Source organism: Felis catus, chromosome C1 (genome assembly GCF_018350175.1).
Source record: "Felis catus isolate Fca126 chromosome C1, F.catus_Fca126_mat1.0, whole genome shotgun sequence".
NCBI lineage: Eukaryota > Metazoa > Chordata > Mammalia > Carnivora > Felidae > Felis > Felis catus.
Window position 1 is genome coordinate 187,293,020 of NC_058375.1, and position 27,169 is coordinate 187,320,188.

General features: G+C 37.3%; 2 protein-coding genes across 6 annotated transcripts in view; one reads left to right on the forward strand and one right to left on the reverse strand.

Moving 5' to 3' along the window:
• Nucleotides 1-6,616, reverse strand: part of TRAK2 (trafficking kinesin protein 2) — a 63,844-nt gene extending 57,228 nt beyond the window's left edge. For 2 of the 3 annotated variants that reach the window (XM_019838466.3, XM_045034269.1), the window contains exons 1-2: nucleotides 6,465-6,616; nucleotides 5,317-5,429 (exon numbers count right to left, since the gene is read on the reverse strand). The gene's annotated coding sequence lies outside the window, so the exon portion shown is untranslated. The remainder of the gene's footprint in view (nucleotides 1-5,316; nucleotides 5,430-6,464) is intronic. The other variant, XM_045034271.1, reaches the window with a different exon arrangement.
• A 218-nt stretch (nucleotides 6,617-6,834) lies between these two features.
• STRADB (STE20 related adaptor beta) overlaps nucleotides 6,835-27,169 on the forward strand; it is a 35,606-nt gene continuing 15,271 nt past the window's right edge. Inside the window, exons 1-4 of one of the 3 annotated variants that reach the window (XM_011285471.4) lie at nucleotides 6,839-7,089; nucleotides 8,419-8,554; nucleotides 10,356-10,453; nucleotides 14,753-14,833. In XM_011285471.4, coding sequence (XP_011283773.1) covers nucleotides 10,442-10,453; nucleotides 14,753-14,833 — 93 coding nt within the window. In that variant the 5' untranslated portion in view covers nucleotides 6,839-7,089; nucleotides 8,419-8,554; nucleotides 10,356-10,441. Of the gene's footprint in view, nucleotides 7,090-8,418; nucleotides 8,555-10,355; nucleotides 10,454-14,752; nucleotides 14,834-27,169 lie in introns of all 3 variants that reach the window. The other 2 variants (XM_045034278.1, XM_003991018.6) reach the window with 2 other exon arrangements.

Consider the following 27,169-nt stretch of genomic DNA (forward strand, 5'->3'; position numbering starts at 1 on the left):
TCCTTGCTTATACTCAGCCACAGAGACACAACCTTGTCATTTTTTTTTTTTTTTTTATTTCCTCATCACATTCTCTCCTATCTCTGGGCCTTTGTAACTGTTCACTGTACCTGTAATACTCTTTCCTCTTATTGTTTATATGGTAACTACTTCTCACTCTTCCAGAAAAATCATCCTCAGGGAGAAGTTGACAGTCTACCTCATCTAAAGTAGCCAGCCTTCCCTGCCATCTTTATTTTCTAATTCAGCATCTAATTTGTTTCTTTCACAACATATATTACAATTTACTTTCAGGAAGTAGTCTTCCAGGAAGGAAGGGGGAGGGGCTACCTTCTCCCTTTCTTCTCTCTTGATGATCAGAATGAGTAGATAATGGTAGGAGCTTAAGCAACTCAATACTAATTTGTAGTTGAAATGAACTATTAACTGAACTAGTGGGTGAATTCTTTCACCATGAACACACATACCAATTTTTTTCTTACACGCATAGTGCAACACTCTTAAATTAGACCCTTAACTATTCCTTCCTTATTGTCAGAAAGCTTTCTAAAGAGAAAGAACTTGAAGTTTGGCAAACGCTAATGGATATAGACATGGATAAGCTTCAAAGACCTCAATGATCCTTACAACATGAATTAGTTCCACTTCTATAACACGAGTTAACTTTGTATGCTCATTTTCTAGCACAAATAAATCATAATCCAGGGTGTTTAAACAGGATATCCCAAGGTTATATGAATCAGTAACAAAGCCAGGAACATTACATATTAAGAAGCTAGTTATAGAAGAAATTTCAGTAAAATGACCCGAACTAACAACTGGTCAATCAGCTGCTTATTGGACAGTTTTCAACAAATGCCTCTTGAATTAAACTAAAAGACAAGAGAAAAAAAGTGGTATATGACAGCCTCTGACCTAAGGGAGTTTGAAGATCTAAAGAAATCTAAGATCTATCAGGGAGAGCTCTAATGAGCTCCATGATCTAGATTAAATCTAAGATTTCATGATCTAAGATAGCTAAGAAAAGAAGATAACACCACCAGATAATAAATATCTAATGAGTATTAGAACAGAACTGTTCTACATACGAGTCAGTGGGAGGAAAGCTCTTTTTGGCTGAAGTGATCTGGTTTCACACAGGAGTAAGATTTAAGCAGGTTCCTCAAAGATGGAAGGATTTGAACGGTGAGAAGGGGAGTGTCCAGTAGGTAAAAGACAAAGAAAAAAAAAAAAAGAAGAAGCCCCAAAGCAAACAGAAGACGGAGCCAGTTGGGGAGCAGTGTATAGACCAATTTAAGTAAGACTGATTATGGGGAAAGTACTTGGAACCTTAAATTTGGCAAGTTCAGATTAAGAAGTCTGAACTTGATCCTATAAGGAACAAGTTTCTAAATGAAAGTGACGACTGAGGGGTGCTTGGTTGGCTCAGTCGGTACAGCTCATGCAACTCTTGATCTCAGAGTTGTGATTTCGAGCCCCATGCTGGGTGTAGAGATTACCGAAAAATAAAATCTTAAAAAAAAAAAAAACGACATTTCAGAAATAAATCTGGAATCAGAATACAGAATAAATTTCAAGGATAGAAAAATTTGAGATAAAAATCATTTTAAATGTTATCAAATTATGCCTGGATTATTGTAATAAAGGCATAAATGAGGTGAATGGGAACAGTAAGAGGGATTTGTGAGACATAGAAGACAGGATTTAACTTATGAGTTGGGACTAGATGAGCTTTATCCTCTCCTAAAAAATAATTACATCTAGCATATACCTCAATCATTTGACTTCAAACCTCACAATTTTCATTGCCCTTCATTCCCTAAGAGCTCTCCTTCCCAGGCAGTTGGTGTCCCCCCAATCCCCAAACTGGATTCTCCACCAACATAATATAGCCCAGACAAAACAAAGGATTCTCTTTACCAGCTCCCTAGACACACCAAGAAACCCTCAATCCTGTAACTTTGTTCATGCAATTTCTTCTACCTTTAATATCTCTTCTCCTTGTACATATTCAAAGTCTAGCCATTCTTCATACCCCAGTTCAAATGCCACTTTTTCCCAGTGCCAGTTTTCCCAGAAGACTCAACTTGAAATAAGATTACTTCTGAATACTCTCCACTTTTCTCTAAAACATTTTAACCATATAATTATTCCTTATCTCCTCTGATAAACTATATACTTCCTATAGCACACATAACCCAATTTATTTTTTTTATTACTCCCTCCTTTCATAGGTACTTGAAGATCTTGATAAATAACATATGGTAACATGTAGTATAATGGCTAGGAGCACAGACTGTGAGGACAGGCTGAGTTTGATTCTAACATTTGCTATGTGATGATGGGTAAGTTACTTTTGTGCTTCAATATCTTTACGTATAAAACGGAGATAATAATGGTAGATATTTTATAAGGTCATCAGAGGAGTTGGCTTAAAACAGTGTAAGCCCCATAAAACTGTCTATTAAATGCAGTGGGCAAATACTGAACATTCTGTGGTATATAGCTTTATTTATTTACGGAAAGCAAAATGTCAAAAGTAAAGCTGGTCTCTAGATACAAATTCTTCCTAAATCCTCCCATGTTTGCCCTAAGGGTTAGCTGTGGCCTTTAAAATCTTCCTTAACAATAGTTCTGCTTTAGTTTGACACTTCAATACTGCAAGAAAATATTTAGTTCAGCTTCCACCTAATTGATCTCCTTGCTTCCAGTCTTATCCTCTTTAATCCATCCTCCACAAAGTTCAGAGTAGTCTTTCTAAAATGCAGATCTAATGTTTTTCCTCTGCTACAAACCCTCTCCATTCCATCCTCCTTAGGATAAAGTTCAGCTCCTTAGCATTTCATACAAAATCGTCTTAATATGGCCCCAGCCTAATCTCCAGCTTCATCTCTCAACACTTCTTACCATGAAATCTAATCACCTGGCACACCTCAAAGGCTTTTTGTATGTCATTCCTTTTGCTAGAACATCCCTGCAGTAGTTTGCTAGGACTGCCATAACAAAATACCATAGACCGGGTAGCTTAAATGAGAGAAGTTTATTTCCTCACAGTTCTGGAGGCTAGAAGTCGAATATCAAAGTATTGGCAGGCTTGCTTTCTCCTGACACTTGCAGATCCCTGCCTTGTGAATGTGTTCTCATATAATTTTTTTTCCTCTGTGCACACATCCTTGGTGTCTCTTTTTGTTTCCAAAGTTCTTCTTCTTATAGACACCAGTCAGAATGAAATATGACCCACCCTAAAGGCTCCATTTAACTCAAAAACCTCCTTAAAGGCCCTATCTCCAAATACAGTCACATTCTGAGGTTTTGGAGGTTAAGACTTTAACATATAAATTTTGGTGGGGCACCATTCAGCCCACAACAACCCCTTCTCCTTTTCTTTGTCCAGGCTTATTCCCATTTGTTTTTCCAAGACTGGCCCAAGCCTTCCCACCCCAGGTAGATTTCACTCCCTTTCTCTCTGTTCCTATAGGACCTCTGCATGTTGCCTTCTGTATACTGCTATCCTATTAATACACTATCACAATTTTGTCTTTCCCTCTTCAGACTGTGTTTATTAAGAGCAGGGGCTAAATCCCTAGCACAGTGTCTGGCCCATTGAAGATATTTAATAAAGATTAGATTATTGAGGGAAAGTAGAAGAAAGAATAAGGACTTTGAAGAAAGGCAAGAGTGGGTTCAAATCTCAACTGAACCATTTATTCTTATATCTTTGGGCAAGTCACTAAATGCTGAACTTACATTCTATCTAAGGTAGTTGTACAGATAAATGATCTAATTATAATAAAAACACCCAGTTGTGGGGTTGGTTCACAGAAGGTGCTCAGTAAATGTTAAAGATTTCTGAGCATGCCTGGTTTGATATCCAGTTCTATCACTTAGTAGATGAATGACCTTGGGTATGTTAACTTATCCTCTGCTTCAATTGCCTATCTACAAGAACACCGCATAATGCTATTGTGAGGATAATAGAGGTAAAATGTTGACCAATATCTAACACACAGTATTATAAAAATGTTTCCTATTATTACATGAGCACTGCAGATCTGAAAAAAACATGACTGGAAACCATGAATAATTTAGTCCCTTCATTCACTAAGTCATTTTAAATGTATTATTTTAATGCCTCAGATTTCTTAACTCAAGAGGATGGTAACTAAAGAGGGTAGAAAACTGGTACAGATGATATAAAGAGCTCAAAATAATCAAAAAAATACATATTACTATCTGTTTCATTTCTTATATTGGTGTTTAACATTTTCGGTATTGATGTGAAATTTTTAGGAAACTAGTTTTTCTATTCTTTGCGGCTACTGATGTTAACGATGATTTTCAGTACAGAATAACGCTCTGGCTCATATTTTCAAATGTAGAATCACTAAACCTTTGAACTGGAAAGAACCTCTGAGATGAAAATCCAGTCCTATCATGCCTTACACAAGTAAACTGCGCTGGATTTGGAATGGGCTTTTAGGGTCTTAATGAACAGCTCTTCGGGGGACAGGAATGGTAAACAGAGAGGACACTTTGTTCAAAACTAGTAAAGCAGGGGTTCAGAACCTATTCTAGATATTCCAGGTATGTAAGGAACCAGTATTAGGAAATAATGCTGGAAAATAGTTTTTAATCATCCAACCTTTAAGGCGAGTAATTTCTGAAGTAGGTACAACTTACCTGACCTGTAACTTTGAAGCAAGGCAGATTCAGGTTTGAATCTTCGCTTGTTACATAAGCAAAATCTTTGAGCCTCAGAGTAGCACAATAAGGTTATTATAGATGAAGTGAGTGAATGTATGTAGAACTTATGACTGGTGTGCCTGGCTGATTGACAGGACAGCTGCCTCAAACACAGGTTTTAACTTCAAGGGTCCACTTATATACAGATTTTTTTTTTTTAATACAGCACAGTAAACATATTTTCTTTTCCTTGTGATTTTTAAAAACATTTTCTTTTTGCTTTTTAATGTTTATACTTGAGAGAGAGAGAGAGAGAGAGAGAGAGCAAGCGCGCAGGCGGAGGAGGGGCAGAGAGAGGGAGACACGGAATCTGAAGCAGGCTCCAGGCTCTGAGCTGTCAGCACAGAACCCAACTCGGGGTCTAACCCACTAACCACGAGAGCATGACTTGAGCCGGATGCTCAACCAACTGGGCAACCCAGGCGCCCCAACGTTTTCTTTTTTCTAGCTTACTTTATTGTAAGAATACAGCATGTAATACATATAACACAAAACATGCTAATCAACTGTTTATGTTATGTTCTGGTCAACAGGCTGTTAGTAATTAGGTTTTCGGGGAATCAAAAGTTATACCTGGATTTCTGACTGTGCAGGGGATAGGCACTCCTATCCTCCATGTTGTTCAAGGGTCAACTATACTCAAATGTTTGTTCTTTTTTATGGCTCCTTCAACAGTTAATAAAAATCTGTAAAAAAAAACAAAAAAAAACAAAAAAACCACTGTCTTTCATACATGTGATTGCTGAATGCCTGAGACTTGTTGAACATTAATTTTAAAAATAGAAAGCTGGAAAAACTGCTGAGATGATAAAGTGTCTTTATCCCTGCCCTTTCTCACCACCAAATGTCCTTCACAATTTGTTCTGTTTGTTCTGAGGTGTCACGTCAAGGCTATTAACAGGCTATCTGGAGATCACTGTAACTCAGACTTCCAATTCTATGGCAAAGATTTGAAGGTCAGGACAATTTTTGCTAAAATATCTATTTTTTTAAAAAACTGGAAGAGTCCATATCATTTTATTCCTATGATCCATTCTAGCTTGGTGAATTTCCAGTGAAAAGTTACTGCTTCCCCCCCCCCACCCCGGCGTAGAAACGGCAGGTTTTAATAAAAGGTTCGTGGGCAATTAACTGAGATCACCATTATTATTATGACCCAGAACTCTTTTAACTGTTTAGATTATGCTGGTACTAAAAACGACATCTGCCAATATCTATTATCTATGCTTGAAACTAAAGTTAACCATTTCTTTTCAAAGATATGTGGTATCTGGCTCAAAATCAATCTCAAGAAAAGCCCAAATCAACACAGAAAAGAGCTCTTTGCAATATCCTCTCCTTTCGCTCACATCACAGATGGTGACCGAGGCTTAAGGTTTAACGTCCAGGCACTAAAGCCGCTGATCACTCAGGGTTGGGGCTCCAGCTGGATGCTCTCCGACAGAGAATGATAGATGCTGCCAATCCTCAAGAGGTGCAGCTGGGGTGAACCCAGAGACCAGAGCCCAGCACCCATCACTTCGCACCCACACTTAGGAAACAAACCACTTCCCACCACGGGGCGGGGACCCGGCGAAGACCCAGGCCTCCGATATCCAGCCTCCTGTTCTGTCCGCGCGTGACCTCAGAGGACCGAGAGGAGCTCGGGGCTGGGAGGCTCCTGCGTTTTCAGGGGAAGTTGGCAAGGGCAAGTTCGAGTCATGCGCGGGAATGTTACTCACAGGAATGCCCCGACGTCCTCCGTCCTCCGTCCTCCGCCCGCGCTCCCTCAGGGAAAGGATCTAAACCGGTAGCAGCCTGAGAGCTGCAGCCGAAGCGGCCGCCGCTGCCAGTAACCGCCCGGGCGTGGCAGAGACAGGCGAGCGACTTCACAACATCATCACTCGGCGACTTCGGTTTTGCAGCGACGCCCGGGTCCCTAACTGCCCCACACAATTGGGGAAGAGCGAAGGAGACCCATTCTCCCAGCAGCCTCCACGGCCCCAGCGCACGACCTGTCGGGAATTGTGGTTTCGTGTCCGCCCGCCCCTGCACCCTTCCAAGTTGTTGCGCTTCGGCCCCGCCCTCAAGCTACAAGACCCCGCCCCCTGGCTGCCCAGCCCTGGGGCGGGAGGCGGGGCCGCGACCCTGGGGCGAGTCCAGTCCGGGCGGACTGCCGGGGACTGGGGCAGAGTTCCAGGCCCGCAGCCCCAGTCCGGGTCGCGCCGCCTTGCTGCGCCCCGCCGCCCGCGCTGGGAGCGGGTCTTGTGCGCTCGCCGTGCCCCTCGGCCAGCTGGGTTCCCGGGGCCAGCAGGCCTCGCACCGCTGGCCGCCTGAGGAGAATCGCTGGTTGTGGTCGCCGCCAGGGTAATAAGGGGAGGCTGGGCCGGGGAGGGGAGGGTGTAAGGCCCGGTCGGGGACGTGAGGGAGCGCGGCTTGGTCCGCGCACGCCTTGGGAAGCCGGAGGCTAGAACTCGCCGCCCCGCTTCGAATCGAAGCCCGGGCAGCCGGCGGAGCCGTGGCTGGATCCGGCTTGCGCGAGCGGCCCCTGAGCCCCCGGCCGCCCGCTGGCGGAGGCACCTGCGTGCGGGGTAGGCGGTGCTTGCCGGATTTGGCCGCGCCAGGTGCGCAGTGCGCGAGCTGCGCGAAGTGCACTCTTCCAACCTCCGCCCCCGCCCCCGCCCCCGCCTCTCACCTTTGGCCACACTCAGGAGCCTGGAGGAGTTTCCAAACTGTAGACGGCCTTTGGCCCGGGTTTGTGCACCACCTTCTACGAGTTCTCTGTCAAGATCCCCCAAAGCAGGACTCGGAAGGAACCTCTTGGAAAATTAAATGCTCAAGCTTCGTTTGGGTCTCAGAATTTAAATCCAACGTTGTATTTTTCCCTTGTCGGTTTGTTGTGTCAAATACCTTTTTCCTCAAAACTTGGTCAGGATTTGTGACACAGCGTCTCCCCGGTACAGAGTCTGTCTGGCGCACAGTAGGCGCTCAGTAAATATTTTTTGAAAGCATGAGTCACGATACTAAGTTTGGAAAATTTTACGGAGTTGTGCGTGCGTCGCTATAATTTTTAAGATTTTATGGGTTCTCAAGATCCCTCTGAAAATTACAGTAATTTTAAGGCTCAGAGTTAAATCTGGTGGGTTTTTTTTTTTTTTTGCATCCCCTGTAACAATGGTCTCTGTTGGATGCCTAAATTAACTCAAAATCCAAGTTCTGTAAATAAATGTGACCTATGATTCTAACAAATTGTTAACCTTTGATATGAAAGCCTTCAAGTGATTTTATAATGGAGCAGGTTTAAATTACTTATAAAACGTTCCCCGATTAGCTTGTTAGATACAAATGCAAGGGACCACATTGATGTACTTGTAATACATTTGGAAATACAGGTCTCAAGTATTTCTTTAGGGATTTATATTCATATCTAGTGAGAGAGCATGCAAGGGAAGATTATGACAGCAAATCTATTCCCCACTCCCCTTTACTAGGTGCAGCTGCTGCCTTGACCTCAAAATGTCTTGTAAAATTATCTCTTAATCGTCTGCATATCTAAAGCAGAAGCCAGTGAGATTAAACCACCCCAAAGGGCAACTCCTTTAGTACTAACTGTTCTCTTAGATTGTGTCAGTTTCTTCTGTGTTTTTCTGAAATATAGATAATGTAATGGATTTAAATTTTTTTTTTATTATTTAGAACTTACATGAAGTGGAAAAAGCAAGAAACAAAATCCTGATAACCAGAAAATTCAGTTAATCACGACATCCTTAATCTTCCTGCTAGTGGGAATGTAAACTGCAAGTGGTCAGGACCTTGTCTGCCCTGATCACTAGTGAGTGTCCCCAGTGCCTGACCCATGGCAGCCATTCATTAAACACTTGTGGAATGAATACTTGTCTGTTTCAGAGTAACAGTGTAATGACTTTCTACATATGTATGGTTTCTTCATTTATTTGGATGTTTCCTTAGAGTTGATTACTAGAAGTGAGAATTTTATTGGATCAAAAGGTATGAGTATTATCATGGTTATTGAAACATTGCCAACTTGCTTTGCAAATAAGCCTTTTTGAACCACCACCAGTAATATTTGATTGTACTTTTTGGAGCATCCATTCAAGCTCTTATATTGGTAGTGTTTGGTGGTTAGGAGCCCTTTCAGTCATTTGATCTCCATCACCCTGGAAATTGGGCAGGGTAGATACTGCTTTCCCCCTTTTGTAATACAGCAAATGCCACTGCCTTAAATTGATGATAATGAATGGCAGGTGACAAAATAATCCTATCCTTTCAGGTTTTTCTTCCTCCTGTTCTCTGCTTTTGGTTTGTAGTGAATATCCTGAATAAATTCATATCTTTCCTTAGCAATTAAATTGGATACTGCTCCACTATATCTATTGTTTATAAAATCTTATTTTTCTTTTTAATTTTGCTCAGATAGTTGCAGATACCCTGAGTAAATTGGGGACTTTATTAAAATGAAATAACGAACCATGATTTAGAAAAAAGAGGTGATATTAGTTAGGTGTAAAGAACACCTAGCACTAGGAAGTTTAGAACATTGCCACCCTTTCTATTCGGAAAAATCTGGAAAGTTTTGGTGGTTTCTTTAAAGCTTCTTGAATCCAAAGAAGTTACTATTTTAAACTTCTGAATCTGTTGTAGAGTCTTCATAAACTATTGAGATTAATACTCTATTAAAGAAAGTGGACAGGAATTATTTGTGTAATAATCTGCATATCATATTTGTCAAATTCCAGGAAAAATAGAATTGAAAACTAAGAATCATAAGGTAAAAAATATTCAACCTAAAGAAAATATTATTTTTACCTGAAAATTGAAATTTCTTTTTTAAAGACATGGCAACGAAAAAATGTTACTGATTCGTAGTGTATTACTAATCCACATCCTTTCCCAAATTTGCTTGTCATAGACCCCAAATGATTTAATAGGTAATTAATCCAATCAGGAAGCTTTGGAACTGTCAACATTTACTTTTAAGTGGAACCATTGGAAATTCTTGGGGTGTATTTGTAAGTGGCACCATTTATGTCAAATGTGGGTCCAACATTGACTTTCCATATTGCTTTCACATTTGCTTCGGGTTCTGAAACAAAAAAGTAGTACAGAAAAGATAGGTAAGGAGAGATGCAGGTATATTGGTCAATGGAAATATTCAGAATTTCCCTTCAACTTCACTCTGCCTTTCTGTTGTGATGTCAGATCCCAAATACTGTAGTGTTCTGTAAACAGAAATGCTCTTTAAATTCTTTTTTTTTTTTTCAACGTTTTTTTTATTTATTTTTGGGACAGAGAGAGACAGAGCATGAACGGGGGAGGGGCAGAGAGAGAGGGAGACACAGAATCGGAAACAGGCTCCAGGCTCTGAGCCATCAGCCCAGAGCCCGACGCGGGGCTCGAACTCACGGACCGCGAGATCGTGACCTGGCTGAAGTCGGACGCTTAACCGACTGCGCCACCCAGGCGCCCCCAGAAATGCTCTTTAAAGACACTTTTCAGGAATGTCTGTAGTCCTTGTGTCAAAGAATAGCTGCCTTTCATGTGGGATTATAACAACTAGTTCTTAAGGATCTTTCATGTACATCTAAATTATTTTGCTTTTGTTTTTATAATAGGATATCTCTTCACCTTGAAGATAAAGCAAAAATCTTTTTCTGAAATAGATGGATTTTTGTCACTTTCTGTGAACTAAAACGATTCAATGTCTCTTTTGGTAAGTTTGTATTAACGTCGCTCTAATTTTGTGCTATCAGAGTAGTTAGATGTTCTGAGCATAACAGAAGGCATGTTCTCATGGGATATTGGATATTATTATGCCCTGAGATGTTATTTTGACCAGAATGGCTTCTGGTCTTAAGAAATGAGTTAAATTCCCATTGAGTTTTTGTTGCTAATACTTTGCTTATATATTCATTGTTCTTTTGCTTTGTCTCATACCCATTTTTCTCATGTACTTTTTTACTGTACTTTGCTTATACTTTACTAATACTTTGCTTATATACTTTGCTAATATATTATTCTTTTCCTTTGTCTCATACCCACTTTTTTCATGTACTTTTTTACTGTACTTAGATATGCCTCTCCCATCCACTTAGCTATGCCTTATCCTTTAAATATTTCAAAAATCCCTTTTATAAATTTCCATTAGACCAAAGGCAAGCAAAATAGTAATTAAAATAAGCCTCTTAACAAGACAAAAAAACCCATTTGGATCAATGTATGTGATGTATATAGATTCCAACTTGTTTTTGTTTATAGTTGATCCATGGTATCTAGATTGAAAACCAAGAATCATAAGGTAAAAAATATTCAACCTACAGAAAATATTTGGATTATTTGGATTAGTTTTAGGTCTTTCATCACGTCTTATATAGAACGTAATACAGTATTTGATTATATTAAAGCAGTGATCTTTTTAAAAAGTGATGGATGCATTTGTATGATTACTTGTAGTATATAAATACTTTCATATATTATATCTCTTTCACTCTTCAAAATTGTGAGTGATTGGCAGGGCAGGTGGTATAATCCTCATTTTGAATCTGGCCCAAGATTGTATAGAATTAGAGCCAAGGCTCAAACTCATATCTGCTAATCCACTCCATCATTTGCCAAGTCTGAGAGGCAGAACTATGAGGAAATACAGAATGCATTTGTTGAATTTATTGTATGATTTTTTTGTTATATGGAAAATACGGAATGCATTTACTTTATTTTTAAAGTTAAGCTTTTCTACTTAACAGGGAACTTTATCTAGGAAGTACATGGGGTTAAATACCTAACCTCATTTTCTAACGCAGGGATTGGCAAAGTTTTTCTGTTAAGGGCCAGATAGTATTTGTATGCTGTAAGGTCTCTGTTACAAATTACTTTTCTGTTATAGTGTGAAAGCAGTCATAGGCAATATGTAGGTGAATAAAAATGAATGAGTCAGTGTTTCAGTAAAACCTTATTCACTAAAATAGGTGGTGGGTCAGATTGACTTGTAGACCATAGTTTGCTATGCTCTAAAGGATTACGTAAGGTTAACAGTTTTATATTGATTTGTAAATTGGATGAGATGTGAAAGGGTATTTGATAGATGAAGATCCTGAGATTTAGAGGGCTGTGTCCCAGGGTTTCTAAATTTTGGAATAGGAATATCTTAGTTATTCCATTATTCAATAATTATGGGTTTTGTGAAAACTAATATAATTTAATAATGGGTGGTTTAAATTTGTTCAATTGGTTAATAATTTTACATTTATTCTTCCTGTAATGATGAAATATTTAGAATCCTTTGAATCAAAATATTCATGTTATTTTCCTAAATGAGATATTTGTGCAGCTGAGATAAAGTTGATGTTTTTACTTATGAAGGATTCCTCCCCATTCAAGTTTTACCCTCTGTTTGAGAGCTAAGAAACAGTGTTTTCAAAGGAGCAGCATAATTAAAATATTTTCCTTTAGTTTCCCTTTTAGGTATAACTACTTTTCACTACTATTATGGTAGTGGGTTAAAAATACATTAAATTTTACATTAAAAATATTTTGGGGCAGCTTCTGGATGCTTTTCAATCATTTTTCCTGCCTAAAAGACCTTAATATGTAGAGTTTTCATGAGCTATTATATTCACTAGCATTCATTTGAGTCAATGTGGATATAAAAAATGTTTTGAAGGATAAGCTATGAGTGGTTTATGATTTTTATAACCTGGGCAGCTAATGAACATGCTAATATTTTTTAGGAGAGGTCAGCAAAAACATTTTGCCTTATAATGTTGGCTGGTTTTAGCTATTTTCACATTTATAGTGATCATTTTCTTGTGCCGTGAAAATTCTTTATAAAGAAAATTAAATGGAGGTCTACCATATTATTTTATAAAATGTTTTCTATATATAAACCAAAATGACAGATCATGACTCTTATTTTGAAAATAAATTAGGGTCAATATAAGTTTTAAAAAAATATGCCCAATATGTCCTAAATTAGCTTCCATCAAAAAAAAAAAGTGATGGAGGTTTTTTAGAGAGACTTTTTTATGTTTGAATATATTTTGATAACTGTGTTAGATGTGCTCCGAAGACTACCTCCAGGTCTGGTGATTTGCTAGAAGGAGTTGGAAAACCTGGTCATGTAGTCATAATTAAGATTTATCACAGCTAAAGGATACCAAGCAAAGTCAGCAAAGGAAAAAGGTACAAGGAGTAAAGTTCAAAGGAAACCAGGCTCAGGCTTCTAGGAATCCTCTCCCAGTGGAGTCACGTAGGATGTGCTTAATTCTCCCAGAGTAATGTCAACATGTGTGAAGTGTTGCCTACCAAGGAAGCTCATTAGAGACTTATTCTCAGGCTTTTTATTGGGGGTTGGTCATGTAGGTACCTTCTGCTAGCAGGTTAACAAAATTCCAGACTTCCAGGAAAAAAAAGCAGATATTCAGCATAAACCATATTGTTTATATGGTTTAAGCACATGATCCGTTCTTATTAAGGAATGGCGGGAACCCTCCTTGTTCCCAGATACTAGCCAAGGATCAACTTTGCAAACAAGCCTTTTCTAAAGATAGCAGTTTTAGGTCTGCTATGTTAACTCTTTTCTTCACAATGGTGTTAATGATTATTGTGAACAATTCAGAGTAAATGTTATAAAATATATGTAAATACCAAATACATTATGTATATGGCCTAACTGGTAATAACTATCTTCAAAAACTTTTATTGTCCATTGTATTCACTCTAGACAATCCAATAGAAAATTTTTAAAGGAAATGTTTCTGTAGTTAAAATTGACATTGTTAGCTCCTGTTCTCCAGGGGCAAATTTTACCTAAGACTGGAGATTTAGATCAAATTATTGTGATAAAATTGATAAGGTATACAAACTTCAGGAATTTGTCTTAAAATAATCAGTAAACTGAGAAAACTGAGAAAATGACTAGTTTGATTAGTGAGAAATTCTGGTGTATTTTAAAGGAAGTTTGATTATTTTTAAGTGACTACAAAAAAAGAGTAACTACAAAGTGTTAGGTAGACATGGGAGAGCTTATCTTGAAGACTCATTTGGTATTAGTACTTTACTGTTCATGTACAAATAAATGTTAATGAGATGCTAGAAAATAATTTGTAAAGTCTCTTTCATATAATTTGTTTATATTTTTCTTTTGACATATATTTTCTTCCTAAATAAAATAAGGCCAGCTTTATGCCACTAACTGATGATAAATCATATAGAGGTGTTACATTTCTTTATTGGCAAGATGTGATAGTAGGACCATGGGTTAAAATGCAAGAAAAGGTAAATTGTGATAATGGAACTAGAACTAAGTCTCCTACTTTTTTTTTTTTTTTTTTTTAGAAGGAGAGAGAGCTTGCATGCATGCACAAGCTGGGGAGGAGCAGAGGGAGAGAGAGAATCTTAAGCAGGATTCATGTTCAGCATGGAGCCTGACACAAGGCTCCATCCCATGACCCTGGGATCATGACCTGAACCAAAATCCAGAGTCCAACGGACTCAACCGACTAAGCCATCCAGGCTCTAAGTCTTCTACTTTTAATTTGCTTTCAGTTGAAGTAAGATGTTTGTCACCTTAAGAAACAAAATTGGTTTCAAATACATTAATTGTATAGTTTAATGTGGATAAACATGGTACTTAACATTTAAGAAAGAATCTGAGGATTAAAATAAAATTGATTATAATGAGTATAGCAGTATAACCTTTAGCTAAATGTTCAAAACTGCAAAGATGATGAAAGGGTTAAAAATTAATAGCAGCAGTAAAAATGAATTGATATTATGACCCCCAGAGGTAGCACCAAGTAAAATTATAACTTGTCTTCTGCATACCCAGCTGCTTTCCCATCTCTCCCATACTGAGGGCCTCCATGGTATGGATCTTGACTTCAATTCCAGGTTCTTGCATGCTGCCCTTTGTCTCTGCTCCTCGCCCTAGTCATCAGACCTTTATATTCACATGTCACCCCTATTGATCTTATGACTTATTTTTCACTGATTTAATGCATTTCTAAATTTCCAGGATTGTTTCTGCACTTCACGAACACAAGTTGAATCACTCAGACCTGAAAAACAGTCTGAGACCAGTATCCATCAACACTTGGTAAGAAAATAGTTAAGTACAATTAATATTCCTCCTTTGTTTTCTGTAATATCATATTACAGAATGTAATTCCTATTTTCCAATTCTCTTTTTCTTCATGGTATCTTTTACTGTTTCTTCTTCCTCTACTTCTGTTATTCTCCAGAAGTCTGCAGTTGGCTTCTTCCCTAAATAGGCTCCCCCTAAGCAGTCTCACCTATTCATAGGCTTCAGTTGCTACCTCAGATTTTTCTTCAGGTCACCAAGGGACTCTGGCATCAAGCTGTACTGGTGATTCTCAAATTTTTACCTACAACCCCACACTGTTTCCTGGCCACTAGATGTGTCTATAGAATGCCTCCAATTAGACTTTTGATAGGCATTCTCTATGCAGTTTGAGTAAACCCTTAGAATATCAAACTTCTCTGATCCATTGGATTTCTTTCTTTGGCTAATGAAAACCTTTCTACTAAGTCGCCCTAACTGGAAACAGGTTATCCTGACACTTACCTCTTCCTCACATCTAGTTATACAGACAGTCTCTTCTGTATGTCTCTGAAATGCCCTTGAGTCCATCTCCTCCTTCACCTCATCAGTGCTACTACCTGAATCTCATCGTCTCTTACCTGGACAGTTGCAGGTAGATGCATTGCCCCTAGTTTTCTAGATAAACCTCCTCTCACACTCAGATCAGTATTCAACACTGTGACCAGTAAGGGGCCTGCTTGTATGTGTCACTTTACAACTTTAAAACTTTCATTGGTTTCCTGAAACCTATGGGATAAAGCCTAAACTTTTTAGCATGGTTTAAGGACTCTTAATGGTGTGGAATATATCTAATTTTTGAGTTTCCTTTCTTGCTACTGAATCTTAGTGCATACTCTTTTTTTTCTGATTGAAATACTTTCCTTTTTTTTCCTCCAAAATTCCTCCTCATTTGTGCAGGTGGGCACAAGTATCACATCTTTGAAGCCTATCCTCTTGTACTTTTTATTCCATTATGCTTCTACAAACCTTAGACATTCCCAGAAAATATTTATTACATTGTCTCACAATGATTGATATACATGTCTAAGTATAACATGATTCCCATAAAACAGGCATCCTGTCTTTTTCATCTGTATCTCCCCAGGGCAATGCCTGATATATTAAATAATATTTTTAAAAACATGCTTGGGAATAAATATTTCTCTGGGGTCCTTTCCTCCTTAATCCTTACTTTATTCTGCAGTTCTTACTATAAAATGGAACGGGCCTTGCAAATGCCATGTTTCCTACAAAATCAAGCTATCCCAGTTATTCTTGTTTATATATGTATCTTGATCCTATTTCAGTTCTCTTCATTTTCCTCATTTCGCTTTTTAGTCACTAATATTCTAAAGTCTTTTAGTTTGCCTTTTTATAAAATAAGATATAGTATCCAATCCTAATTTTCATTTAAGTATTATCCTTCAGATTGAGTAGTGTTCAGAGTGCAGTGTCTGCTGTTATCCCCTTGCTGTTACCAAGAGAGAGGTCTTACACTCAGGATACTTCCACAGGTGCTGCTGCCCCTTTTCTTTTTTTCTTTTTTTGGCCTGGTGCTAAAATACGTATTACATAAAATTTATCATCTTAGCTATTTCTAAGTGTACAGTTCAGTGGTATCAAATACATTCATAGTGTTGCACAGCCATTGCCACCATCCATCTCTATAACTCTTTTAATCTTATAAAATTGAAACTGTATATCCATTAAACAATAACTCCCAATTTCCCCTCTCCCCAGCTCCCGTCAACCACCATTCTGCTTTGTTTCTATGATTTTTGACTACACTGAGTACCTAATATAAGTGGAATCATACTGTATTTGCCTTTTTGTGACTGAATTATATTTCATTTAATGTCCTCAAGGTTCATTTGTGTTGCAACAAATTGTAGAATTTCCTTATTTTTTAAGGCTGAAAATGTTCCATTGTGTGTATATACTACATTTTGCTTATCCACTCATTTGTTGATGGACACTTGGGTTGCTTTCACTTTGTGGCTATTGTGAATAATGCTGCTATGAACACGAATATGCAGATATCTCTTTAAGACCCTAATTTCAGTTCTGTTTGGTATATACCCGGAAGTGGCACTACTGCATCATACATATGGTATTCCATTTTAATTTGGAATTTAATTTGGAAACCATACTGTTTTCATCGCTGGTTCTACCATTTTACATTATCACCAACAGTGCATAAGAGTTCCAATTTCTTTACATTCTAACCAACACCTCTCTGTTTTCTGTTTCTTGATAGTAGCCAATGTAATGGATGTGAGGTGGTATCTCGTAGTTTTGATTTACATTTCCCTAATGATTAGTGATGTTGAGCACCTTTTCATCTTATTGGCCACATGTGTGTCTTCTGTGAAGAAATCTCTATTCAAGTCCTCTGCCCTTTTTTAAATTGGGTTGTTTGCTTTTTTGTTGTTGAATTTTAGGAGTTCTATATATATTCTGGATATTAACACATTGAAAGATGTCTACAAATGTTTTCTCCCACACTATGGGTTGCCTTTTAACTTTGTTGATGTGTGTTTTTTGATGCACAGAATTTAAAAATTTACACAAAGTCCACTTGGTCTGCTTTTCTTTTTTTACTTAAACCTTGTATCTTTGCTCTCATATCCAAGGAATCATCTCCAAATCCAGTGTCATGAAGCTTTGTCCTATATCTTCTAAGAGTTTTATTGTTTTAGGTATTAAATTTAAGTCCTTGATTGATTTTGAATTACTTTTTATGTATGGTGTTAGATAAGGGTCCAACTTCATTCTTCTGCATGTGGATATACACTTTTTCTAGCCGATTTGCTGAAAATACTATCCTTGCTTTATTGAATGGTGTTGGCAACCCTTGCCGAATACCATTTGACCATAGATGTGAGGGATTATTTCTGGGCTCTCTATTTCTTCCATTGGTTTATAGTTCTGTCTTTATTTCAGTACCATGCTGTTTTGGTTACTATTGCTTTATAATAAGTTTCAAAATCAGGAAGAGTTGGTCCTCCGATTTTATTCTTCTTTTCAAGATTATTTGAATCATTCAGGGTCCCTGAAGTTTTAATAATATTAAGTCTTCCAATCAATGAACGTGAAATGTGTTCCCATTTATTTATTTATGTCTTCCTTAATTTCTTTTAGCAATGTTTTGTAGTTTTCATTGTACAACTTTCACTTCTTGGTTAAGTTAATTTTTAAGTATTTTATTGAAATTGATTTCATGATTTCCTTTGCAGATTAGTCATTAAGCAGGTCCTCTGAATTTTTAGGAAGTTACTAAAAAATTTAACATGAACAAGAACCTGCCATGATTTTTTTTTTAATTCCAGTGTACTTAAAATACAGTGTTAATTACTTTTAAGTGTAAAATATAGTGCTCCAGCAATTCTATACGTTACTCAGTGTTCATCATGATAAATGTGCTCTTAATCCCCTTTACCTGTTTCACCAGTCCCCTGACCCACCCCCCTCTGGTAAACATGTTTGTTCTGTATATTTGAGAGTTTGGTTTTTTGTCTCTTTTTTTCTTTGTTCATTTCTTTTGTTTCTTAAATTCCACATTTCAGTGAAATAATATGGTATTTGTCTTTCTCTGACTGATTTATTTTACTTTGCAGTATACCCTCTAGATCCATCCATGTTGTTAGAAATGACAAGATTTCATTCTTTTTTATGGCTGAATAATATTCTGTGGTGTATATATAGCACATCTTCTTTATCCATTCATCTATTAGTGGACACTTGGGTGTCTTTCATATTTTGTCTATCGTAAATAATGTTGCAGTAAACATAAGGATGCATATACCTTTTTGAATTAGTGTTTTCATATTCTTTGGGTAAATACCCAGTAGTGGCATTACTGGATCATATGGTAATTCTTTTTTTAATTTCTTGAGGAACCTCCATAGTGCTTTCCACAGTGACTGTACCAGTTTGTATTCCTACCAAGAGTGCAAGGGGTTCCTTTTTCTCCACAACCTTGCTAACACTTGTTTCTTGTGTTTTTGATTTTAGCCATTCTGACAGGTATGAGGTGATATCTCTTTGTGGTTTTAAATTGCAGTTCCCTGATTAGTGCTGTTGAGCATCTTTACATGTGTTTGTTGACCATCTGTATGTCTTCTTTGGAGAAATGACTCTTCCTGTCCTCTGCCAATTTTTAAATAGGATTATTTGTGTTTTGAATGTTGAGTTATATAAATTCTTTATATATTTGGAGATGAACCCTTTAATGGATATATCTTTTGCAAATATATTTTCCCATTCAGTAGATTGCTTTTTAATTTTGCTGATTGTTACCTTTGCTATGCAGAAGCTTTTTATTTGGATACAATCTCAGTTTATTTTTGCTTTTGCTTCTCTTGCCTTGGGAGACATATCCAGAAAAATGTTTCTATGGGTTAATATCAGGTAAATACAGTGTTACATTAGTGCACTACCTGTGCACTCTTCTAGGATTTTTACAGTTTCAGGTCTCACATTTAGGTCCTTAATCCATTTTGAATTCATTTTTGTGTATGGTATAAGAAAGTGGTCCAGTTTCATTATTTTGCATGTAGCTGTCCAATTTTTCCAACACTGTTGAAGAGACTGTATTTATCCCATTGCATATTCTTGCCTCCTTTGTCATAGATTAACTGACTAATCATGAGTTTATTTCTGGGCTCTCTATTCTGTTCCACTGATCTATGTGTCTGTTATTCTACTAGTACCATACTGTTTTAATTACTATAGCTGAGAGTGTGATACTTCCAGTTTTGTTTTTCCTTTTCAAGATTGCTTTAGCTATTTGAGGTCTTTTGTGTTTCCACACAAATTTTAGGGTTATTTGTTATAGTTCTATGGAAAATGCTGTTAGAATTTTGGTAGTAATTGAATTAAATCTGTAGATTGCTTTTGGTAGTATGGACATTTTAACACTATTGGTTTTCCCAGTCCATTAGTATGGAATATCTTTCCATTTTGTCATCTTTAATTTCTTTCATCAGTTTTTTTTTATAGTTTTCAGAGTACACGTCTTTCACCTCTTTGGTTAAGTTTATTTCTAGATATTTTTTAATGTTTATTTTGAGAGAGCACATACACGTGAGCAGTTGAGGGACAGAGAGAGAGGGAGAGAGAGAATCCCAGGCAGTCTCCATGCTGTCGGCACAGAGCCTGATTCAGGGCTCTGTTTCACAAACCGGGAGATCATGACCTGAGCCGAAACCAAGAGTCAGGTGCTTAACCAACTGAGCCACCCAAGCACCCCTATATATTTTATTATTTTTGGTGCAACTGTAAGTGGGATTGTTTTTTAAATTTCTGTTTCTTCTATATCATTTTAGTGTAGAGAAATGCAACAGATTTCTGTCTGTTGATTTTGTGTTCTGTAACCTTCCTGAATTCTTTCATCATTTCTAGTAGTTTTTTGGAGTCTTTAGGGTTTCTTGTATGTAGTATTATGTCATCTGCAAATAGTGAAAGTTTATCTTTTTCCTTACTGATTTGGATGCCTTTTATTTCTTTTTGTTGTCTGATTGTTGTGGCTAGGACTTCCAGTACTATGTTGAATAAAAGTAATGGAAATGGGTATCCTTATCTTGCTCCTGATCTTACAGGAAAAGTTCCCAGTTTGTCACCATTGAGCATGATGTTAGCTGTGGGTTTTTAACATATGGCTTTTACTATGTTGGGATGTGTTTCTCTAAACCTACTTTGTTGAGGGTTTTTATCATGATTGTTGTATTTTGTCAAATGCTTTACTGCATCTATTGAAGTTATATGGTTTTTAATCTTGCTCTTTCTTATAGATGCCATGTATCACATTGATTTGTGAATATTGAACTCCCCTTGCATCCCAGGAATAAATCCCATTTGATTGTACTGAGTGATTTTTTTAAGGTATTGGTGGATTCTGTTGCTGTTATTTTGTTGAGAATTTTTGCAACTATGTTCATTGGAGATAGTGGTCAATAGTTCTCTTTTTTTGTGGTGTCTTTATCTGGTTTGGGTATGAGGGTAATGCTGGCCTTATAGAATGAATTTGGAAGTTTTCCTTGCTCTTCTTTTTGTGGAACAGTTTGAGAAGATAGGTATCAACTCTTATTTAAATGTTTGCTAGAATTTGCCTGTGAAGCCGTCTGGCCCTGGACTTTGGTTGAGAGTTTTTTGATTACTGATTCAGTTGCTTTGCTGGTAATCGATCTGGTCAAATTTTCTGTTTCTTCCTGATTTCAATTTTGGTAATTTATTTGTTTCTAGGAATTTATCCATTTCTTCTAGGTTGTTCAATTTGTTGTCATATAGCTTTTCATAATATCCTCCTATAATTGTATTTCTTTGATGTTGGTTGTCATGTCTACTCTCTCATTTGTGATTTTATTATTTGGGACCTTTCTCTTTTCTTTTTGATAAATCTGACTAAAGGTTTATTTTTGTTGACTTTTCAAAGAACCAGCTCCTGGTTTCATTGTTCTGTTGTTTTTGTTTCTATATCATTTATTTCTATACTAATCTTTCCTTCCTTCTGTTAGGTTTGGGTTGTTCTTTTTCTTCTTCTTCTTCTTCTTCTTCTTCTTCTTCTTCTTCTTTTTCTTTTAGCTCCTTTAAGTGTAAGGTTACATTATTTGAGAATTTTTTTTGCTTCTTGAGGCAGACCTGTATTGCTATAAACTTCCTTCTCAGACCGCTGTTGATGTATCCCCAAAATTTTTATGTTTGCATTTTCATTTGTCTCCATGTATATTTTTATTTCCTCCTTGATTTCTTTATTGAAAGAATTCAATAAAGAATTCATTGTTTAGTACCACTCATTGTTTAGTACCATGTTATTTAACCTCCATATATTTGTGTTCTTTCTTATACTTCTTGTTTCATACAATTGTGGTTAGAAAAGGTGCATGATGTGTCTTTGATATTATTGAATTTGTTGACACTTATTTTGTGGCCTATTATGTGATGTCTTCTGGAGAATGTTCCATGTACACTTGAAAAGAATGCATATTCTGCTGTCTGAGGATGGATTGTTCTGAATATATCTGGTAAATCCCTCTGTCCAGCATGTCATTCAAAGTCATTGTTTCCTTATTTATTTTGTGTTAGATGATCTGTCCACTGATGTTAATGGGGAGTTAAAGTCCTCTACTGTTACTGTATTCTTATTGATTCATTCCTTTATGTTTGTTAATAATTGTTTTATATATTTGGGTGCTTCCATATGGGTGCATAAATATTTACAATTGTTATATTTTCTTGTTGGAGTATCCCTTATGTTATTATGTAGAATCCTTCTTTGTCCCCTTAGAGTCTTTGTTCTAAAGTCTACTTTGTCTAATACATGTATTGGTACTCTGGCTTTCTTTTGATGTCCATTTGCATAATAAATGTTTCTCCAACCCCTCACTTTCACTCTGCATGTGACTCTAGGTCTAAAATTCTTCTCTTACAGGCGGCAAGATGGGTCTTGTTTTCTTATCCCTCCTGACACCCTATATTTTTTGATTGGAATGTTTAGTCCATTTACATTCAAAGTAATTATTGATAGATATAAATTTATTGCTATTTTGTTACTTGTTTTGTGGTTGTTTCTGGAGCTTTCCTCTGATCCTTACTTGTCTTTTTCATGTTTGCTGATTTTCTGTAGTGATACATTAGAAGTCTTTTCTTTATTCTTTGCTTATTTATTTGTGGGGTTTTTTTTTAATGTTTATTTTTGGGGGCACATTGGTGGCTCAGTCAGTTGGACATCTGACTTTGGCTTAGGTCATGATCTCATACTTCATGAGTTCAAGCCCCGTGTCTGGTTCTGCATTGACAGCTCAGAGCTTGGAGCCTGCTTCAGATTTTGTGTCTACCTCTCTCTGTCCCTCCCTCACTCACTCTCTGTCTCTCTCTCCTTCAAAACTAAATAAACATTAAAAAAAATAATATCTAAATAAATGTTTATTTTTGAGAGAGTGAGAGAGAGAGAAGTAGAGATAGGAGAGAGAGAATCCCAAGCAGGCTCCATGTTGTCAGTGTGGAGCCCAGCATGGGGCTCAAACCCATGAACCGTCGGACCATAATCTGAGCTGAAATCAAGTCAGATGCTCAAGCAACTGAGCCACCCAAATGCCCATATATGTGGTTTTTGATTTATGGTTACCATTAGGTTTGTTTATAACCTCTTCTTCATATAGCATGTATATTAAGTTGCTGGTCATTTAAGTGTGAACCCATTCTTTTTTCCTCTCCTCCCCTCATTTTAGGTATGTGTTATTTTATATTCTTTGTGTGTGTGTGTGTGTGTGTGTGTGTGTGTGTGTGTGTGTGAGTTCTTTGATTTTTTTTCCAGAGATACTCATTTTTACTTCTTTTGTGTTTCTTACCTTTATACCATCACTTTTGGTCTCCCCTCAACTCCACTCAAAGAGTCCCCTTTAATACTTCTGGCAGGGCTGGTTTAGTAGTCACAAACCCCTTTATTTTATTTTTTTTTTGGAGGTTGTATTTTACTTTTTTATTTATTTTTTTAATATAATTTATTGTCAAATTGGCTAACATACAGTATGTACAGTGTGCTCTTGGTTTTAGGGGGTAGATTCCCATGGTTCATCACTTATATACAACACCCAGTGCTCATCCAAACAACTGCCTTCCTCAGTGCCCATCACCCATTTTCCCCTCTCCCTCACCTCTCCATCAACCCTCAATTTGTTCTATGTATTTAAGAGTGTCTTATGGTTTGCCTCCCCCCCTTCTGTCTGTAACTATTTTTTCCCCTTCCTGTCCCCCATGGTCTTCTGTTAAGTTTCTCAAATTCCACACATGAGTGAAAATATATATCTATCTTTCTCTGACTGACTTATTTCACTTAGTATAATACCTTCCAGTTCCATCCACATTGCTGCAAATTGCATGATTTCATTCTTTCTCATTGCCAAATAGTATTATATATATAAACCACGTCTTCTACATCCAGATGGCCAACAGGCACATGAAAAGATGCTCAACATCGCTCCTTATCAGGGAAATACAAATCAAAACCACACTCAGATATCACCTCACGCCAGTCAGAGTGGCCAAAATGAACAAATCAGGAGACTATAGATGCTGGAGAGGATGTGGAGAAATGGGAACCCTCTTGCACTGTTGGTGGGAATGCAAACTGGTGCAGCCACTCTGGAAAACAGTGTGGAGGTTCCTCAAAAAATTAAAAATAGACCTACCCTATGACCCAGCAATAGCACTGCTAGGAATTTACCCAAGGGATACAGGAGTACTGATGCATAGGGGCACTTGTACCCCAATGTTTATAGCAGCACTCTCAACAATAGCCAAATGATGGAAAGAGCCTAAATGTCCATCAACTGATGAATGGATAAAGAAATTGTGGTTTATATACACAATGGAGTACTACAGGGCAATGAGAAAGAACGAAATATGGCCCTTTGTAGCAACGTGGATGGAACTGGAGAGTGTGATGCTAAGTGAAATAAGCCATGCAGAGAAAGACAGATACCATATGATTTCACTCTTATGTGGATCCTGAGAAACTTAACAGAAACCCATGGGGGAGGGGAAGGAAAAAAAAAAAAGAGGTTAGAGTGGGAGAGAGCCAAAGCATAAGAGACTGTTAAAAACTGAGAACAAACTGAGGGTTGATGGGGGGTGGGAGGGAGGGGAGGTTGGGTGATGGGTATTGAGGAGGGCACCTTTTGGGGTGAGCACTGGGTGTTGTATGGAAACCAATTTGACAATAAATTTCATATATTGAAAAAAAAATAAAATGAAGGGGGCTCTGCAAAAAAAAAAAAAAGTCGTCTTTATCCATCAGTTGATGGACATTTAGGCTCTTTCCATAATTTGGCTCTTTTGAAAGTGCTGCTGTAAACACTGGGGTACATATGCCCCTGTGAATCAGTACTCCTGTATCCTTTGGACAGATCCCAGTAGTGTTCTTGCTGGGTTGTAGGGTAGTTGTATTTTTAATTTTTTGAGGAACCTCCACACTGTTTTCCAGAGCGGCTACACCAGTTTGCATTCCCACCAACAGTGCAAGAGGGTGGTTGCGAACCTCTTTAGTCTTTGTCTGGGAAACTCTATCTCTCCTTCTATTGGGAATTATAGCTTTGCTGGATACAGTATTTTTGGCTGCACATTTTTCCCATTTAGCACTTTGAATATATCATGCCACTCCCTTCTGGCCTGAAAAGTTTCTGTTGAAAAATCTCCTGCTAGCCTTATGAGTGTTCCCTTGTAAGTTACTGACTTCCTTTGTCTTGCTGCTTTTAAGATTTTTTTCTTAATCACTGTATTTTGCAAAGTTAATTACAATGTGTTGGTGTTGGCCAACTTTTGTTGATTTTGATGGGAATTTTCTGCTTTCTGGATCTGGATGTCCATTTCCCTTCCCAGATTAGGAAAGTTTTCAGCTATTATTTTTTCAAATAAATTTCATGCCCATTTCTATATCTCCTTCTTCTGGGATTCTTATAATATAAATGTTAGTCCATTTGATGGAGTCACTGAGTTCCCTAAGTCTATTCTCATATTACATAATTTAGCTTCATTGTTTTCCATTACTTTGTCTTCTGTGTCGTTAATTTGTTTTTCTGCTTCTTCTAGCTTCGTGTTCATTGTGCATCAAGCATGTTTCAAATCTTGATGATTATACTCTTCATCTCTGATGTCTCACTCTTGTATTCCACTCTTTCCTCAAGCCTAGTGAACATCCTTATGAGAGTTGCTTTAAATTTTCCATCAGTCATGTTACTTGTATCAGTTTTGCTTAGGTTTCTGGCTGTGGCCTTACCTTGTTCTTTCATTTGGAAAAAATTCCACTGTCATTTTGTCTAAATCTCTGCCTGCTCATGTGTGTTAGAAAAGCAAGTTATGTCTCCTGCTCCTAAAGTAATGGCCATGAACAAGAGGTCACGTAGTGCCGAGGGCCTGCCACTTCAGGAAATGTCTCTAGTATGTGCTTCATGTGCTCTGCTGTTGTGTTCTGGCTGCTCTATTCTTCAAGATAGTCATCTGCAGAGGTTCTCCTTGCCTAGTATGGGCAGTATTTGGTCTCTGGCCTGAATGTGGCAACTTTTAACTAGGTGTACTCTGGTCTGCTTGTGAAATCCCTTTCACCACCTCTGCTGGAACTGAGGCCCTGCAAAACTCTCCTGTCTACCCTATGTCTTTTGATTGTAGTGTTAACCCATTTACATTCAAAGTAATTACTGGTAAGTATGTACTTTTTGCCATTTTGTTACTGTTTCACTGTTGATTTCGTGGTTCTCTGTTCTTGTGCTTTTTTTCATGGTTTGATGGCTCTTTTTATATGGTTAGATTCCTTTATTTTTTGCTTATTTGTTATAGGTTTTTGATTTGTGGTTACTGTTAGGTTTATATATAGCAGTCTATATTAAGTTGATGCTCGCTTGAATTTGAATCCTTCCTAAAAGCAGTACATTTTCACTCCTCTCACCCCCACCTTTTATGTATTTGGTCTTATAATTTGCATCTTTTTTATTTTGTGAGTCCTTTGGCTAATTTTTATAGATATAGTTAATTTTACTGCATTTGTGCCTCCTTTTTTTTTTTTTTTTTTTTTTTTTTTTACTCCTGCTTATGGTCTTTCCTTTCCACTGAAAGAATACCCTTTAACATTTCTTGTAATGCTGGTTTAGTGGTGATAAATTCCTTTATCTTTTGTTTGCGAAACTCTTCATCTCTTCTATTCTGAAGAAATAGCCTTCCTGGATAGAGTATTCTTGGTTTCAGTTTTTGTTTTTGTTTTTTTCCTTTAGGACTTGGAATATATCATGCCACTTGCTTCTGGCTTGAAAAGTTTCTGCTGAAAAATCAGTTGATGGTCTTATGGAGTTTCTCTTTCATGTAACTGTTTTCTTGCTCCTTATAAAATTTTCTTATTATCACTGCCTTTTGCCATTTTAATTTTATGTCTTGGTATGGACCTCCTTGGATTGATTTTGTTGGGGAGCTCTCTGTGCCTGCCTGGATTTCTGTTTCCTTCCCCAGATTTGGGACATTTTCATCTATTATTTCTTCAAATAAATTTTCTGCCCCCTTTTTCTTCTCTTTCTGGGATCTCTGTAATGCAAATGTTATTGGGGTTGATGATATCACTGAGTTCCCTTAATCTATTCTCATCTTTTTGCTGTTTAGCTTGATTATTTTTTATTACTCTGTCTTATAGGTCACTGATCTGTTCTGCCTTCTCTAGTCTACTGTTTATTCTTTATAGTGTATTTTTAATTTGAATTATTATGTTCTTCATCTCTGTTTGGTTCTTTTTTATATTTTCTATCTCTTTGTTGAGGGTCTCACTGATATCCTCCTCTCTTTTCTCAAGTC